At 43.5% G+C, this 17,221-nt stretch overlaps 1 protein-coding gene and 1 pseudogene across 4 annotated transcripts in view; both read right to left on the reverse strand.

Moving 5' to 3' along the window:
• Positions 1-17,221, reverse strand: part of ARID4A (AT-rich interaction domain 4A) — a 129,297-nt gene that overhangs the window by 12,266 nt on the left and 99,810 nt on the right. For all 4 annotated transcript variants that reach the window (XM_077464458.1, XM_077464459.1, XM_077464455.1 and 1 more), the window contains 4 exons: positions 16,563-16,767; positions 15,751-15,813; positions 8,526-9,686; positions 1,253-1,357 (listed from right to left, as the gene is read on the reverse strand). In XM_077464458.1, the coding sequence (XP_077320584.1) occupies positions 1,253-1,357; positions 8,526-9,686; positions 15,751-15,813; positions 16,563-16,767 (1,534 nt within the window). The remainder of the gene's footprint in view (positions 1-1,252; positions 1,358-8,525; positions 9,687-15,750; positions 15,814-16,562; positions 16,768-17,221) is intronic.
• LOC143949476 (5S ribosomal RNA) lies at positions 6,040-6,158 on the reverse strand (annotated as a pseudogene).

The raw sequence follows: 17,221 nt of genomic DNA on the forward strand, positions 1-17,221 counted from the left end.
CCAGTCTTCCTCGCTAGTAGCGAGCGTCCATTCTTCAACCCTCTTCCTTCCAGGGCTGCGAACTCCGGCTCTGTGACTGGCCTGGAGCCGCACGACATCACTCCCGCACATGCCGTTCCTTTAACTGCATAACCCGAGCTAGAAGCTGCACATCGTGCCCTTTCTAACTCCGGCGCATGAGCAGAAGAAATCGCTGTACAGCGATTTGCAAATATCTCCTAGACCGTGCAGGTCTGGGAGATATTTCAAGCACCTACAGGTAAGCCTTAATCTAGGCTTACCTGTAGGTTAAAGTGGTTGCAAAGGGTTTACAACCACTTTAGAACTTTAGTCAGAAAATTAAGTCCTGCTAAAGGGCCGACTTTAGGCTGGCCCCTTTTGCAAGTATAGCTATGTAAAACAAAAAAGTCCCTATATGATTTAAAATACAGTAATAGAATGTCTCACCCTGTTCTGCACATGCTCAGTTGACCTACATTTTTAGGCACTGAGTTTGTAGAGGCCGATCTGTTGACAGCCTTACAGTGGAATTAAACCCTCCTATCCATTACAGCTTCTGTTTGAACTGCAACTGCCATGGTGCTGCACATGTGATCAGTTAGGACACCAGCCATTTGACAGTTTGGTTGAGGACACAATCAAGCTGGGGCTGTGGGCTTCAGCAAAATGGCAGCCTCCAGCAAAAAGATATAGGAACACTGCTGGAGGAAATCTACAGCACACACCAAGTTTTGTAGCATCATTTTTAATGTAGAATGTATGTTCCTTGCTAAAGAGCATTCTTTTGTACCCATTCCTCGACTAGTGATCATCCAGGTGTGTGAGTAAGCATATTAGCTTCTACCCAATTAGAAGGGCAGAATATATTGTAAGGCCCCTTTCACACTTGTGCGACTTGGGACTGCAAAAAGATGCATGACAAGTCAGTACCATTCATATCTGTGTGACATCAAAGTAATATATGCACTACTTTGGTCTGACTTTGATGAGACTTGATTACACAGGCATTGCTTCAGGTAATGTCAGTCGCTGGAAAATCACATCAATCATGTGACTTTCAGGTCACACAAGCGTGGAAGGGGGGGGCCTGTATGGTAAAAGTCTGATGATTTTAGCAGGTCTTTTTTTTTTTGTTCCTTTTTTAATTAGGCTATCTGGGACTTTCCATTGGAGATTCTCTGCCAACTAAAAATGCAAACATTTACACAATAGATAATGCCATACTTCAAAACACACAAGATATGCTGCTCACCTATCCCATTCTTTTCAATTTTCAAAGAAGCACTCAATCGCTTTGGTGTTCGCTTCTGTTTCTTTGCTAGCGTGCCAAGATTACTCTCACTTATCCGCTTATGCCCTGGTGTAAAAAACATAAAACACTTGTAAAAATGCCCTCTCTGATCCTGTGTTATAAGAAATCATAAAGAGAGACTTTGGACATCTCTTCTGCCCAGAAAAATAAGATTTTTATTACCACTTACCTGTAAAATCCTTTTCTTTGAAGTACATCATGGGACACAGAGCCATAGTAGTTACTATGTTTGTTATAGTCCCACCTGCAGGTGATGGATGGCACGTCCCAAATTAAAAAGTGCACTCCCTATATAATGCCTCCTACTGGTGGGAGTACCTCAGTTTTGTAGCAAAGCAATACACGTGTATACCAAGAAGAGAGGGACCTCTGTGTCCCGTGATGTAGATCAAAGAAAAGGATTTTACAGGTAAACTGTTATAAAAATCCTATTTTCTTATCGTACATCACGGGACACCGAGTCATAGTAGTTACTATGTGGGATGTCCAATAAGAATGCCAACTGAAGGGAGGGAGACACAAAAAAGTAGGGCATCAAGAGACTAGAGGACTCATACTGCAACCTGCAGTACACTGCGCCCAAAGGCGATGTCCTCATGCCTTTTACATCTACTTGATAGAATCTGGTAAAACGTATGGACTGAAGACCAAGTTGCAGCCTTGCAGATTTAAGCCATGGAGGCCTGGTGATGCACTGCCCAAGAAGCACTAACAGCCCTGGTGGAGTGCGCTTTAATATGAAAAGGAGGCACTTTCCTCTTAAAACCACAAGTTTGAACAATCAGTTGACGAATCCATTTAGAAAATAGTAGATTTCGATGCTGCCTGTCCTCTTTTAGGACCATCTGGCAACACAAGCAAAACATTTGTTTACGAATCTGAGCGGTCACTTTCAATAGACCCCGATCGCTCTTACCACATCAAGAAAATGTAGTGACCCTTCTTCCACAGAAATAAAGTTCTGGAAAAAAACGAAGGCAGAACAATATCCTGGTTTAAATGAAAACCCAATACTACCTTTGGTAAGAATTCAGGATGAGGCCACAATAAAGCCTCATCCTTACGAAGGACCAATACGGCTCCTTACAAGAAAGAGCAGCCAACACTGATACTCTTCTTGCAGAAGATACGGCAACCAAGAAAATAATTTTTCCCCTGTCAAGAGGACCAAGGGAAAAAATTAAAAATGACATAAGTAAAAACATTTTTCATTTTGTATGTAAATAAAAAAAAATAAAAAAAATCACACGTAGAAAAAAAAAAAAAAAAAAACGAAATCTCAATGTGTGTACATGCCGATGCATGGGGCTCATTGAATATCAAAACCGCCAGAGAAAAACACAAAAATATTCCCTAAAAATGACACATCCCAAAAAAGGTTGCATAATAGAAAGATAGCAAATATCTCATTATTGGATAGGTCTATTTAGGTCTTCTCCTATGATACAATGTAGAGATAGAAAATATAAAAAATTCAAATCAATATAAATATAGGAATAGACCAAATGAACGATCGATACCGAATGTTCTAAGACCAAAGGCAAATTAAATGTGTATAACCTCATACCGACAGGTATGGGGAGCTGATGCAAAAACACAGCTAGTTGATCACACAACTAATATAATATATCAGGTGTGTGATCATCAAACGAATAACAGACATGTTTAATAGGATATTGATTAACACATAAAATACTGAATCAAATGTCCCACTCAAAATTAAGGCCCATAGGCTGCCTCGTATGGAGATGGAATATCCAATAGACCTCCCTCTTGCACAACAGACTAAACCTATCACCCCCTCTTTTAGATAAAGTGACTTTTTCCACCCCCTTAATGTGTAAGCCACCGACATCCTTATCATGGCAAAGATTCCAGTGCTTTGCCACATTAGTGGGGTGGTTTTTGGAAATGTCATATAATCTGTCCCTCAGTCTTCGTGTTGTGCGTCCAATGCACTGTATGCAACATTGTTCACACGTAAATAACAAATTTAGTGTTAGTTAATGAAGGCCATAGCTATTAAATGGGATTCAGATTTTGTGTGGATTACCTGTGATGTGGCTAGCCTTTATTCTTCTATCCCACACTCCCTAGGAATTCGGGCCATAGCCTTCTTTCTTAGACCTCTTAGCCAACACACCTTGGTACACCAAGAGTTTGTTTTATGTTGTTTAGAGTATTTATTAACTCACAATTTTTTTATGTTCGATGGGGACTGCTATCTCTAGAAATGCAGGGCCTCGATGGGCGCTAAATTCTCCCCCTCCCTTGCCAATTTGTACATGGGTTGGTGGGAGAGGTCCCACATTTTTGGCGCTGGTTGTTCCCATCGTTCTGAGATTACATTTTGGGAGAAGTCTTGGGAGAGGTCATTACCTTGGAGCGGTAATTCTTTGCATTACTATCTGTGGGAATTAAAGGATCTTACCTACCTATGACATATTTCCTGGGGTGCCAACCCCTAGATTTACACCAGGAGACAAATGCCTAAACAGATTGTTAAATGCTAGGAAGCCGGCCTCCAGAGTCAAAGTAGAACTACCGAGGCCAACTGCCCACGATCTTTCCGAATATGGGTCTCAATATCCAAACCGCTAAATTGTGCGTTTGTAAGGTAGGATGGAATACTGGACCTCACAAAAAGAAGGTCTGGCCATAGTGGTAGGGTCCAAGGGTCCCCCACCGCCATCTTTATGATCTCGGCAAATCAAGATCTCCCGGGCCACAAGAAATCACCTCCTTCCCTTCTTGCTTGATCCTGCAAAGAAGGTGTGGAAGCAGCAGAACAGGAGGGAATGCATAGATCAGTAAAAAACTGATCCCACTGGAAAAAAATAAATAAAAAAATCGAGGCATCTGTTTCGTATGCCATTGGATCTCTTGTCCTTGACACAAAGTTCCACATTCGGAACTCCCCATCTTCTGGTATATCAACAGAAACGTGACGGGTGAAACCATTCTCCCAGGAACAATTGTTGGTGACTCAAGTAGTCCGCCTGTCAATTCATTATTCCTGTAATGAAAATCGTTAATAGGCAAGGAATGTTTTCTGCCAAGATAGAATATGATTCACCTCTTCCTGGGCCGCACGACTTCTCTTGCCCCCTTGATGAATGATAAAAGCCACAGCTGTGGCACTGTCGGATTGCATCCGGATAGGACAATTCCGTAGTTTGAGCGTCCAGGCCTTGAGGACCAGGCGTACCGCCCAAATCTCTAGAATACTGATTGACAAGGTCATCACTGATTTGGACCATTTCCTTAGGACAGATGCTTCTACCAGGACTGCTTCTCAGCCCAGAAGGTTGGTGTCTGTTACCACATTCCAGATAACTGGTAGAAAGTATTCCTCTTTTTGAAGATTCTTGGATATCAACCAATTTTGGATCAAACGCATATTGGGAGATAAACGCATTACAAAGCCTATAGCTTGGGCCTTCTTGTTTCCAGTTGACAGGATACTGTTTTGCAGCAGTCTTAAATGAAACCGTACATAAGGAACAGCCTTGAAAGAAGCCACCATCTTTCCCAACAAATCAATGCAAAGCCGAACAGAAGGACTCTTCTTTGACTTGAGTAACTTAATCAGTTCCTTTATGGAACTGATCCTTTCATGGGGAAAAAACATCCTTTTTATCAGCCCAAAGCACTGCAATCTCCTTGATGGATTTAAGGAGGATTTTTCTAGGTTGAGAATCCAACCTAGGTATTCCAGGCAGCTAACTGTGGTGACTAAAGTTTGGATTAAGCGGGCTACCAAATTGGTCTATGAAGAGAAGATCTAAATAGGCTAGTACTGTTATACTTTGAGCCATTACCCTGCCTAAAGGAGGAGCCAGGACCTTTGTAAACACTGGAGGTGGAGTAGCCAGACCGAAAGGCAGAGCTACAAACTGAAAATTAAGATTTTCTACCTTAAAATTTAAATTTCTGGTGAGCGGGAGAAAAAAAAAAAAAAAAAAAAAAAGTGTACATGGAAAAAAGCATCCTTGACGTTGATTGACGCCAGTAGTTCTCGGCCCCCCTTGTAGGACGGAGACTACTGATCAGATTGACTGCATGCGAAAAGAACGGATAATCAAAACCGGTTTAGATCTTTGAGATCTAAAATGGGTCTGACATAGTACAGCTGACATACAGCTTTGGAGCCATAAAAAAGGTTTGAAAAATCACTCTGAGACAAAAGATGATCCAAAGTTAGAAAAAGCGACTTCTTTTCACTAGATCTCTGGGAACGTTTTGATCTGAGAAAACGAGGAGAAGAGAACTCTGACATTGTTCCTGCCAGACCCTTGAAAGCTGTAGAAGCCTCCCCCCCCCCCACGAGCAGGGGCAACCTTTCATAAGGCTTTAGTATTTTGTTTTATGGGTTATCTCCCCCAAGTCCTCCCTTGACCCTGAGGTTTACCTCTTGAATCCTAATGGTGGAGGCAGACCGCCTGGAGGCAGATGCCCCTGGAACTGGAGAATAAGTATTTTTCTTTTAAATGTGCTTCAACTTCTTTACCAGAAAAAAGGGAACTTTTGACATTAGAAATGGATTTGGATCTACTTATTCAGACTGTCTCCAAATAATCATTCACCATAAAAAGGTAAACGAACCAAGAACTTTTTGTATGGCGCTTCGGCTGCATTTACCAGCCTTAGCATGAGCCGTGAGGCCTGGAGAATAGAATCTTCCATAGCGTCATACCTCTTATATACCTCTATAAGCTGGTCCTAGAAGCCCGCAGCACATGGAATTCCCAGGCGGTCTCCCATGCAGGTACTAACCAGGCCAGACCCTTATTAGCTTCCATGATCAGATGAGATTGGGGGCTTTCAGGGTGATGTGGCCGTAGGCCTCTGAAAGCCAGCGCAGGTTTGAATGACTTAACCTGCGAGCGAAATATATATATATATATATATTTTTTTAAAAGGAACTTGAACATCTTATCTGTGGGACCCTTTAGTATATGAGCATTGTCTACTGGACAAGTCAGGTTTTTGATTACAGAGGATATAGCAGTGTTAATTGCTGGAACTCCCCATAAAACCCTTCCTCCATAGAAGGAAGTATTGAGAACTTTTTCAGAGGGAACAAAAAAAAAAAAAAAAAAAACTATCTGGGTGCTCTCACTCAGAATACATGAATGGATAGGAAAGGCATGAACAAATTGCCGGGGGGGGGGGGGGGGGGGGGGGGCTTTTAGTAAACCCAAAAAAGAAGTGGGCTCATTGACTGACTGCATTACTGGCAGTAAAAATGTGGAGCGGACAAATTCAGCGAGCAACTGTAAACAACCTTTCCTGCAAGCTTGATACTTCACATCAGGTTCTTCAGAAGAGGAGATAGCGAGTTTCTCTCTAGGACCATGAAAAGTCTGATATCTCTCGCTCCTTGTTCCTCAGTATGAGGGTCCTGAGCCATGGACGGAGAGCCTGTTAGGCTTAGTCCCACTCTGGGATGCGATTAAAGCATCACACTTTTACTTTAAGCTTAAAATGGTTGAAGAAAAAAACCTCCTTGGAAATATACATAGGGCCTGCAGTGTTTAAGAGCAGCTGCAACACTTGTCACTCCTGACCAGCCATAATACTCTCAGGGGAGGATGCCATCTTACTGAGATGGATCTAGGCTTCCGTGTGACTAATAAGTCTTCCTAGAGCCCTTTATTGAGGTGTTTTTACCCTCCTTCTGCCATAGCCCGATGCACAAAGCAGAGGTACTACAACAAGGAATACATATGCTGCTTGAGCTATAGTCCAGCACAGTTGCTGCTATTAATGCCTGGCCTGATGCAGTAGCAAAAATGTGTCAAAGGAAATGCCTGTGTCACCAAACCTTTTAAACGCCACCTTTTGCTCTGGTGTCCCTCCACAGCCTGCAGTAACACAAAAAGGTGCTTTTAAAACCTTGCCTCCTCATGTTGGGCGTCTGAGGATGCCAACACCACTAAGCCCTGCCCCACCACGTTGCCTATGGCTCCTCCCCATTTTCTTAAAAGAACGCCTTTTTTTCCCCCACGCACAAGCGGCAGACTACAGGTCTTCTGGGACCTACAGGTAGAAGCAGGAAGGCCGGGGGTGGGGGCTGTAAGAAAACAAAGAAAACAGAGCGCTGTCAGCACAGGGGTCGATAAGCGGGGAGAGAAACCCCCCCTCAAGCTTACCGGAGGTCCAGCTGGAGGAAGAAGCATCTCAGCTCCCTGACACAGCGTGTTTTTCTCAGCGTGAGGTGGCGAGTGCTCAATACAGCCCCCAGTGGTGACACATAGGGATGACAATATTTTACTGAACTTAGACACAGAGACATTCATAAGAAAATTTAAAAAAAATTCTTAGAAAACTCCACTTGCCTTTCCCACCACAGGGTTTTCAACGGTAAACCAACAGACCCAATCTTCACCCTTCACGGTGGGTTCTGTTAAACCTTCAGGAGCTGGGGATCCTAGAGGAAACCCACAATCCTGGACCTGTAATAAATAGCACACTGGCACTAAAAACTTTATGGCCTTAATACCAAAAAGTACTGGATTCCGGGGTCCAGCTCTCAAAAGAGAAGCATCCAAAAGCAAAAACGTTGTTTCTTTGAACATGAGGCCCGGGTACCATTCAATTCGGCCAGAAAGACACCTTAAAATGGATCCGTCTGCATAGCTAGCCCCAGCAAGGATTGCTCCAGAGAAGCTCAGCTCAGCACATCTTTACTCCGTGACCAACACCTAGACACTGGCGAAAAAATGCCCACCAGTGGGAGGGGTTATATAGGGAGTGCACTTTTTAATTTAGGGCGTGTCAGTGTCCATCACCTCAAGGTGGCCTATAACGCACATATTAACTACTGTGGCTCTGTGTCCAGTGATGTACGACAAAGAAATCTCCTTTACCTACTAGACATTAGTGTATATGCCTGGCATTTGTAAGATGCCTGAAATGAAGTCAAGCGTCCACAAGGTGCAACTCCATTGCACATGCAGAAAAGTACATCCAATAGCTAAAGAAAAAGATGAACATGGACCTGTCAAGTGCTTGGCAGAAGCAGTCTGGGAGGCAAAAACTTAATTTATACTTGCGACACTAGGTCAAGAGTTCGGACACCACATCCAAGTTTAGTTTAGCTTCAAGAAGCCAGCAATGCATAACACGGAAAGCTAGCACAGGTTAAAATCATTATTACATATCTGTAAAGAACCTCAGAAAAATGACATGAAAATATTAAGACACATACCTTTGTCACGCAGCTCTGCTTCTTGTTGTGCTGTCATACTGCAGTTGCTGGAGGTGGTGCTGGCCTCAAAGCCATTTGCCGACTCACTTTCACAAAGACCTTCTTGCGATTCTTCAGCTACACTGTCCACTTCAATTGTAATATCGCTCTCGCTCTTTATACTGTGAGACTCATCATGGCTAAGTGCAAGGGGAGAGGCTACAGAGTAGCTATGAGTCTGGACAGCAGGTGGCAGTGTAGGGACAAGTAGTGTCTGTGTTTCAGGCTCTGCTTTCTCTATGGGAATATCCTCTAGCTTGTCTTTTTCATCAAAATCATCCAAATCTACTTCATGGCAAACCAGAGTCTCGGGGCCAATCATAGGCATGGCATCGTCTTGTTCTTCCTTTTGGGACATTCCAGTAATGTCATTCAATTGCACGTCATAGCCCTCAGTCCTTATGCTCTGTACGTGCTCCAACTCTGCCGTTAAGGAGGGCATTTCATAATTTACATTATGTAACTCTTCCTCCTTAATGGCATCAAAGTTTTCCTGAGTCTCACAAATCTCTGTGGGTTTCTCCTCAGGTGTGATAACAGGCAGCTCCAGGTCACACTCTGTGCGAGGCTTTTTCTCTGGAGAGGTTTGCTCCACTGGTTTCCTCTTAAACCCTTTCTTTTCCTTAGTCAGTGGGTCGTTCGGAAGATCCACATCCTTCGGGCTAAGGGGACATTCCTTACTTTGCAGTGTAGCAAATGCAACAAAGTCTAAGGTTTCAGGTTCTTCCCTAGGTTCTAACACAGTATCTTCCTGAGGGGCCGGAGGAGTTTTAAGGTTCTCTGGAGAAGGCTCCTTTGTTTTACTTCTTCTACCCTTAGGCTTTGGCAGGTTTTCTGCATCTTTCTTTATTTCTTCAAATTGTTCCGTTTGCTTACCGTAAATCTGAACGATTTGCTCACTCTCTTCCACTTCTTGCTTTAGCATTTCTGCTGGTTTTATTGGACTGTTTTCCTGCTCCTTTACAGGACAAATGACCTGGGCGACCTCCGGCTCTGGGATCTTCTCAGGTGGACTCTCTGGTTTTTGCTCAGATTCTTTTTCAACATTCGGCAAAGGCTCCTCTTCTTTTTCAGGCACGGTTTCTGTATTTTCTTCTGACTCGCTATCAGATGTAGAGGAGTCTGCAATCAGAAAAAAACGTAATTAAAATGAGGAATTGTATTAGGCACTCCTTGCATTTAGACAGCCCACACAACACAACTAATATGCAAAAAAAGGGGGGGGGGGGCAAGTAATTTTGAAGTACCAGTAAGTTTCATATCTTATGGCTACAGGTGCAAACCTTCAGGCAATTGGACCCTGGCAAGTTTGTGAGGGCACCTCCCCTATAACCCTACTGCACTCCGCGAATCCTCAGTTTTCTGCATTTTTTTTCTTGCAGGTTTCAGCAAGCAATGCAGAGTAAACCAAAGAAAGATAGTGTGGATGGCCTGTATACTGTACTGCAAGATATGGTATTTACAAGCAAATGAAAAATTATTTCATCTTAACTGTACCGTACAGAACACATTTTTTTAAATAAACATCTGTATACTTACCTGCTCTGTACAATAGAATTGCAGACAGCGGCCCCAATCCTCCACTTCTCTGGTGCCTCGCTGGCACTCCTGTCGCCTCCTCTCTTGCTGGTGCCCTCCAATAGCAAAAGGGATTCCCATGAGGGCATTCGAGAGGGCTCAAGGCCCACTGCTGCTGATTGACAGGAGTGGGAGCCATCCCGCTGCTATCAATCTGCCCAATGAGGAGGTAAACAGCGGCAAGCGCTGGATTGGATCATGCTCAGGCAAGAATAAGGGGGGAGGGGTCATGCAGCAGAAGTGATGAAGAGATTTTATGCAGAGAATGCATTAAGGTAAAAAAACTTGAGGCTTTAGAAACACTTTAAAACTTTGAGACTGTATGAACAGAAGACCAAGTGGTGGCCTTTCAGTTAGGCTAAAGATTGCTGCCAAAATGTCCAGGAAACTAACTGATCTGGTAGAATAGGTGTGTGACAGTGGAGAAGGATGTTGATTAAGAGTCTAAGCTCTTGCAATCAAGTACATTATCCACCATGCCACAGGGAGGTCCCAAGCAGGGAACAAACAGGGAATCTAGTTGTCTGATGGAAGCAGTAGCTTTGAGGTATTCTCTAATGGGCGTGACAACATCTAGGTAAGGTAGAGGCCATTTCTTTGTACTGTTATTTTTGTGCTCTGCTCCTAAGCATCCAACATCCTCACTGAGGTGAAATTCGGAAACCACTTTCAGAAGAAAGGATGGTCTTAGGGTGTAAAACCACCTGGTCATTATGAAGCATCAGGAAAGGCTCTTTACAAGGCCGCCAGTTCAGAAACAGCTCTGACAGACACGATCACTAGCAAAAATGCTACTTTGTCAGCAAGAACCACCAGCAGGGATATCCTTGATGGGTTCAAAGGGTGGTTTCTGCAAGGAAGTGAGAACCAAAATTAAGGTTCCAGTTTATTTTTATTTTTTTTACAAACTTATGTGAAGCTAGAAGCCTTTGAAATGAGGATGCATAAGGCCTTTGAACCCATCAAGGAGAACCTGCCGTTATGGGGGGTACTTCTAGCTCAGTTCTGGTCAAGACCTGTTGCCAGATTTACAGAAAGGCCAGAATGTGAGGCACAGCGTAATCTGTGACTGAAATGACTGTTCGTACCAGGAAAAATTAGATTTCAAGATACAATAATAGATCTTCCCAAAATAAGCTTTTTTTTGCTTTAACAGGGTAGGAATCACAGACTGACTTTGTACCAGGTTCTTTTGGGCCAGTTTAGTTTACCACTTCTCTCTTGTTCCGTTTTGAGAAGAAATTGAGGCAGAATTCATACAGGAGGGAAGGAATAAATTAGACTGAATTGAGACCAGGCGATTTTTTAGAGCATTCAAAGCCAGGGCTACAGGATCCTTGATTCTGGCAACAGACAGGGGTATGCTTGTTGTTGAATCAAGAGACTACGATGCCCACATCTAGAATCTCCAATTTTTGGCATACCAGAAAAACATCTGCTTGAAGAGACAATTCCCCCGGTCCAAGTCGCAATGGTGGAGATAAGTCTCCTGCCAACTGTCCACTCCTGGTATGTGGACCACAGAAAATGTATCTGGTCTTCTATGGATGACAGCCAGGCTCCTTGTCCCCCCTTGATAGTTTATTAATGCCACCAGGGTGGCACTGTGATTGCACCTAAATTGGGCATCCATTCAGAAAGGGTGTTTTAGTTCTGCAGGGACAACCTAACTGCTCTGACCTTAAGTATGTTGGATGGGGAGCTTAGTTTCCTCTCTAAACCATGTTCCATGGACTTTTCAGTGGTAAGGGAGGAAGGACTTCCCTAATGTTACGCTTGGGGTGGAGATCCACCAAGATAAGGAAGTTCTTGCTTGGTTGGAAAGGAACATGGGTATATTGAAGGAAAGTGTCTTTTTCCATTACACTAACATGCCAACAGGCCCATAAGTCTGGTATGTCTGTGACCCAAAGAGAAGCAAACTGTAAAAGCCCGCAGCCCCCCAACCCAGGTTTTAGAACTGAGGATGCCCCTTCATTGTGGCTTTGGTGAAGGCTTTGTGGGGTTCCGAGGAAGAGGTTTTTGTAATCTTCCTTTTCTTGGTAATGTCTTTGATAAATTGGTAAAGTGCCTCACCAAACAGGCATCGTCCTTGGTGAGGTGCTCTTTTACAGGCAGCTTCAGCTGTCCAAGCTTTAAGCCACAAGATTCTGCAAAATGTGACTGAATATTAGAGCCATTCTAGAGATTTGTCTCACGACATGTTTTAGGGAATCCACACAAAGAAAAACAGGAGAGAAGGCAATTGCTGAAATTGATCTGTAAAAAAGCACAATCCTGTCATGTTGTTTGTTCATGGTCTTAGACTAGTTAGCTGCAAATTGCAGATGCTGAAACTGCAGTGAGAGCTGGCTGCAGGGCTGGACCTGCAAGATTAAAGTGGTTGTAGGCTCAGGGTTTTTACCTTAATGCATTCCCTGCATTATTGTAAAAAAAAAAAAAAAAAAAAAACACAACAACTTGTGTTCAACTCCCCCCAGGCCCACCCTCAACTACTATCTAGATCTGTGCTCGAGAGCAGTGGCACTGCTCTATTGCTCTCCCTCCTCACTGGACTCCGTGAGAGCAGCAGGAGCCTTTGGCTCCTGATTCTGTCAATTAAATCCATGTTTCAAACTTTCTATCTGCAGAACCTTTGAAAAAAGGAACATCTTCAATAGGTATAGTACAATATTTAAAGCGTTAGTAAACCCGCAAATTATTATTATTTTTTGTTAACACCTGCAAAGCAAAAGACATAATGAGCTAGTATGCACCGCATACTAGCTCATTATGAAATACGTACCTTACAACGAGGCCCCGACATCTGGCCCGATCGACGCTGAGGGAGCCGACATGCTCCCTCGGCGTTTCTTCCGGGTATCGCGGCTCCGGCGCTGTGAGTGGCCAGAGCCGCAATGTCGTCACTCCCGCGCATGCGCGCGGGAGATTTCATTCCGGCCGGTCGGCCACTGCCGGATTTTCAGGCCGAGAATCCCCTTGTGCGCATGCGCCGCTGCAGTCAGTGGCGCATACCGAGGGGAATATCTCCTAAACCGTACAGGTTTAGGAGATATTTTTTTTACCTACAGGTAAGCCTTATTATAGGCTTTCCTGTAGGTAAAAGTTAAAAAATTTAGTATACAACCACTTTAAGACCTAGATGGCAGGATCAATTATAGGAATAGCCCACTTCTTTGCAAACTCTTTTCTCACTGGATATTGTTATTCAAACATTTTGGGGAGAGTGCCTTTCAGGAATGACCCAATTGTAGACTGCACATTTTATCTATTCATGAATGGGGCATGGTGAGACGGAGAAGAGTCAGAATGTACAAAGTCAAGGCTTTTGCAGACAGAGGCAGAGAAATTCGTTTTTCAAAGTTAGCAAGCATGATAAAAATTATTTTCCAAAGAAAAAAAAAAAGTTTGCAAACATGCTATATTAAACTCCCTCTGCATCATACCGACGTTGGAAGTAGAAAAATCTTAAAGAGGAGCTCCAAGCTCCTTCAGAAAAAAAAAATACAATTCAATAGCTACAAATACTCTGTATACTGTAGCTGCTGATTTTCAATGTTAGGGCACTTACCTGTCCAGGGATAGTGTCAGCACCGAGCCATTTTTTTTTTTTTTTTTAACTCTGCTATCAGTACTGCTCCGCCATCTCCACTAAGGGAAACCGGACATTTCTCTACTGCGCATGCACGAAGTGAGCTACGCTCTGTGAATAGGACTTCTGTGGGGGGGGGGGGAGGAGGAGGAGGAGGAGGAGGAGGAGGAGGGGGCAGCGGCAACCTCAGCCTGAAGTGGGAGCGGGTACCGGTGTCTTGTCATATAACGTCCTCCATCCGATAGTGTCCGCTGCGTACTGCGAATGCGCAGTACACAGCAACACAGATTCTGAAAATTGCCGAGGATGAACGGCGCCTGCGCCGTGAGTCCAGGTTCTAGCCCCACCATCCAAGTGGGCATAGAGTAGGAATAAAAAAAGATCCGAGCGCAGCGAGGCCGAGCCCGAAGCGTGGCGAGCGAAGCTCCCCCGCGAGGGGCCCTTTAATATTCACAACCTTATGTCCGCTTGGATGGTGGGGCTACCACCTCCACTCATGGCGCAGGCGCTGTTCAGCTTCGGAGATTTTCCAAAGCTTCGTCTGCTCTGTACTGCGCATGTGCAGTACGGGGCGGACACTATTTGATGGCCGGACACTATACGGCAGAACAGCGGTCAAAACCAGGCAGACAAGCAGAGCTGCCCCTTTTGGGTGGAGCTCAGCTTTAAGGAAAGCCCTCTAATACTGACTGAATATCCTCAGTCCCTTCTGTGTCTCCAAACAAATAAGAACTCGCTGCTCCAGGTGAGACCGGAAGCCTAATGATATCACAGGTGCTCGCCTCTGCATACGATCAACACTGAAGAAATGGCTGCACTCCAAGTTCCATCAAAATTCTGTTCTGTGTCCTCTAGGACAAGCTCATCGGATCTGACTCTGGTACAGAAACAGAAGTAGGAGAAGGTGTGGCATTTATGAGCCCTGGACAAATGTGGGTGTATTAAGGCCATAATCTGTCCAATGAATTGTGACAAAGATGTAGAAAATTCTACTTCTGTCAGGCAGGACACATTGTGTGCCTAAAAAAGAATCTGAAGCAGACAGAGTAGCGAGAGGGTGATAAGCGTGTTCAGAAGGTGTACCCAGGTGCAGATTGTCCTGTAACAAAGCTTTGTGCAGAATAGGTGGGAGGAAGCACCTGATTACCTTGCAACTTAAAAAGTGTACAACCAGTGGTTCTGCGTTTAAATTTTAGCACCAAATTAAAAAAAAAAATTGCCTTGTGAAATTACCACATTCCAAACACAGCTCTGTTTTTACAGTAATGGTCAAAGATACAAGGTGACCCTGTCTTAACTGTCCTCAACACTGGTATGTAAATAAATAGCTTTGCCCATCACAGTGGGCATATCCTATCACAGTGTTTGCAGTGTTAAGCAGAGAACATTCCATAGGATACCAAAAGCCCGCATTTTATGAACAGGCAGGTACAGTATGGAATAAACACAGACTGTATATTGAGAGTGGATAGTGCTCTCAATATAATTGGACCCCTTGGTATTTCTGGGGTCTTATGCCACCCTCTAATAAAGGATACAGTTAAAGTGGGAGTAAACTCCCATACATGAATTTTACCTCTAATAAAGCTTACGTATAGGTACTGTAAATATCTCCTAAACGTGCACAGTTTAGGAGATGTCCATTATACATGCAGCCGGTGACAGCACCGATGGGTGCATGCGCTCTGAAGGAACGGCCACCCGGGCCGTTCCTTCATTCCTGGACTGTAAATGGCAGTGACGTAATCACGGCTCCGGCCACTCACACAACCGGAGTACGTGAACCCGGAAGAAAGAACAGGTGAAGATGAAAGCCCTGGCAGCGGTGACAGCTCGCCACTGGAAGGGCTTTGTTAAAAGGCAAGTTTCACATAATATGCTAGTATGCAAAGCAAACTAGCGCATTATAAAACTTTGCCTTACAGGTTAAAACATATAAATACATTGCCGGCGGTTCACTACCGATTTAATGGCAGGAACCCAGTGCCATTTCATTGGGATAATGTTTTTACTCACCATTAGAGCATCTATCCGAGTCGTACAATCCAGAACTCCTCCTCGTTCTCCGCCGAACTGTTCCTAAAGTTTGCAAAGCATTAGTATTAGTCTTTACAATATTACTTTTTTGTGTTATAGGTCCTTAAAGGATACAACTCAAAAGGAACCCTAGTCCAACCAATGCTTCGTCTGCCACTTTGGATAAGCCAACATTGCAAACTTCTATACCTAAAGTGGAACTCCATGCAAATAGCTAAACATGCATTCTTGCAGTTTTACCCGTTTTGTTCAGCCACTCTTATGATTTATGCATTTCTGCCACACTGAACCACAAGACTGAACAAAAATGATATATCCTTTGACAGGAAAAAAAAAAAAAGTTGCAAATATGTATTTCAATGGCATTAATTAAATGGCTGGTGTTTTTACTATAAAAAGTTTGTTGACTACAGAGCTTTTATTTTTTTAAATTTTTTTTTTAGAGAGATAAAGAAGTCGAAGCTGTATGCGTGGTTTTCCATATAGAGCTTTTTTGTAATAACAAACGTACTATACATTTAAGCAATACAAACCAGACACTTGCATGATTCTAAAAGTACTAAGGGTCAGTCTGCCTTGAAGTAAAATATCTTGTATTGTAAAATAAACATCACAATTTGAATTCATTATGGAATAGTAACAGCAGCAGGCCTGTGTGTGGTTTTCTTTGGGTGTGCTAGTTTCCTCCCACAATCCAAAAAACAAACTGGCAGGTTAATTTGCTTCCTACTAAAATTTCTCCTAGTGTTTATGCAAGTAACAGGAACGTTAGATTATAAACTTCCAATTACCTTCCAATCCATTTGACAAGGAAGAATTGTCAAGCGTGTTATTCTTTGTGTTTGTGCCAGATGCCTTGCCTTCACTATTCGGAGTCTTAGGAACAGTACAAGTTACATTGGATTGAAGCTGCGACTTTAAAGGAGGACGGCCTCGTCCCTTTGCTTTTTGCTTTTCCTCCTCTCTCTTTTCATCCTTGTCATTTTCATCTTTGTTCTAAATGGTGTAACAAACAATGGTCAACATTAAGCAGTAAAGTGATGCAGTACATATTACTATGCAAATACATGCAGAGGTCACAAACTACCCATCTAGAACTATTGCTCTTCATCCTAGCACTGCTTTAGGTACAAGAGGTCACTCTGCTCTTAATCATCTGAACAAAAGCATCCGGGTGTTCTGAACACCTTAATGCAAACTTCTGATTCTGCAGGCCAGGGATTCACGTTTCCATAACAGTATACGTGCAGGTAATTTTGCTCAGGTAAACTCATACAGAAAGTAATATTCACTTCTCAGTCGTCATTGCAATATACAAGAAGTATTAAAGAGGCGGTCATAATGCCCATGCAGGACAAAGCAACAGTGTCTCTGCAAAGCACAGGCCCCCATAAAGGGGCTCGCATCTGTGCTCCCTCACAACTTCTTGCTCCTCTGCAGCCACCGAGAA

The sequence above is a fragment of the Lithobates pipiens genome, unplaced genomic scaffold, assembly GCF_037356315.1.
Source record: "Lithobates pipiens isolate NorthernLeopardFrog02 unplaced genomic scaffold, aLitPip1_a1.2 Scaffold_30, whole genome shotgun sequence".
Classification (NCBI taxonomy): domain Eukaryota; kingdom Metazoa; phylum Chordata; class Amphibia; order Anura; family Ranidae; genus Lithobates; species Lithobates pipiens.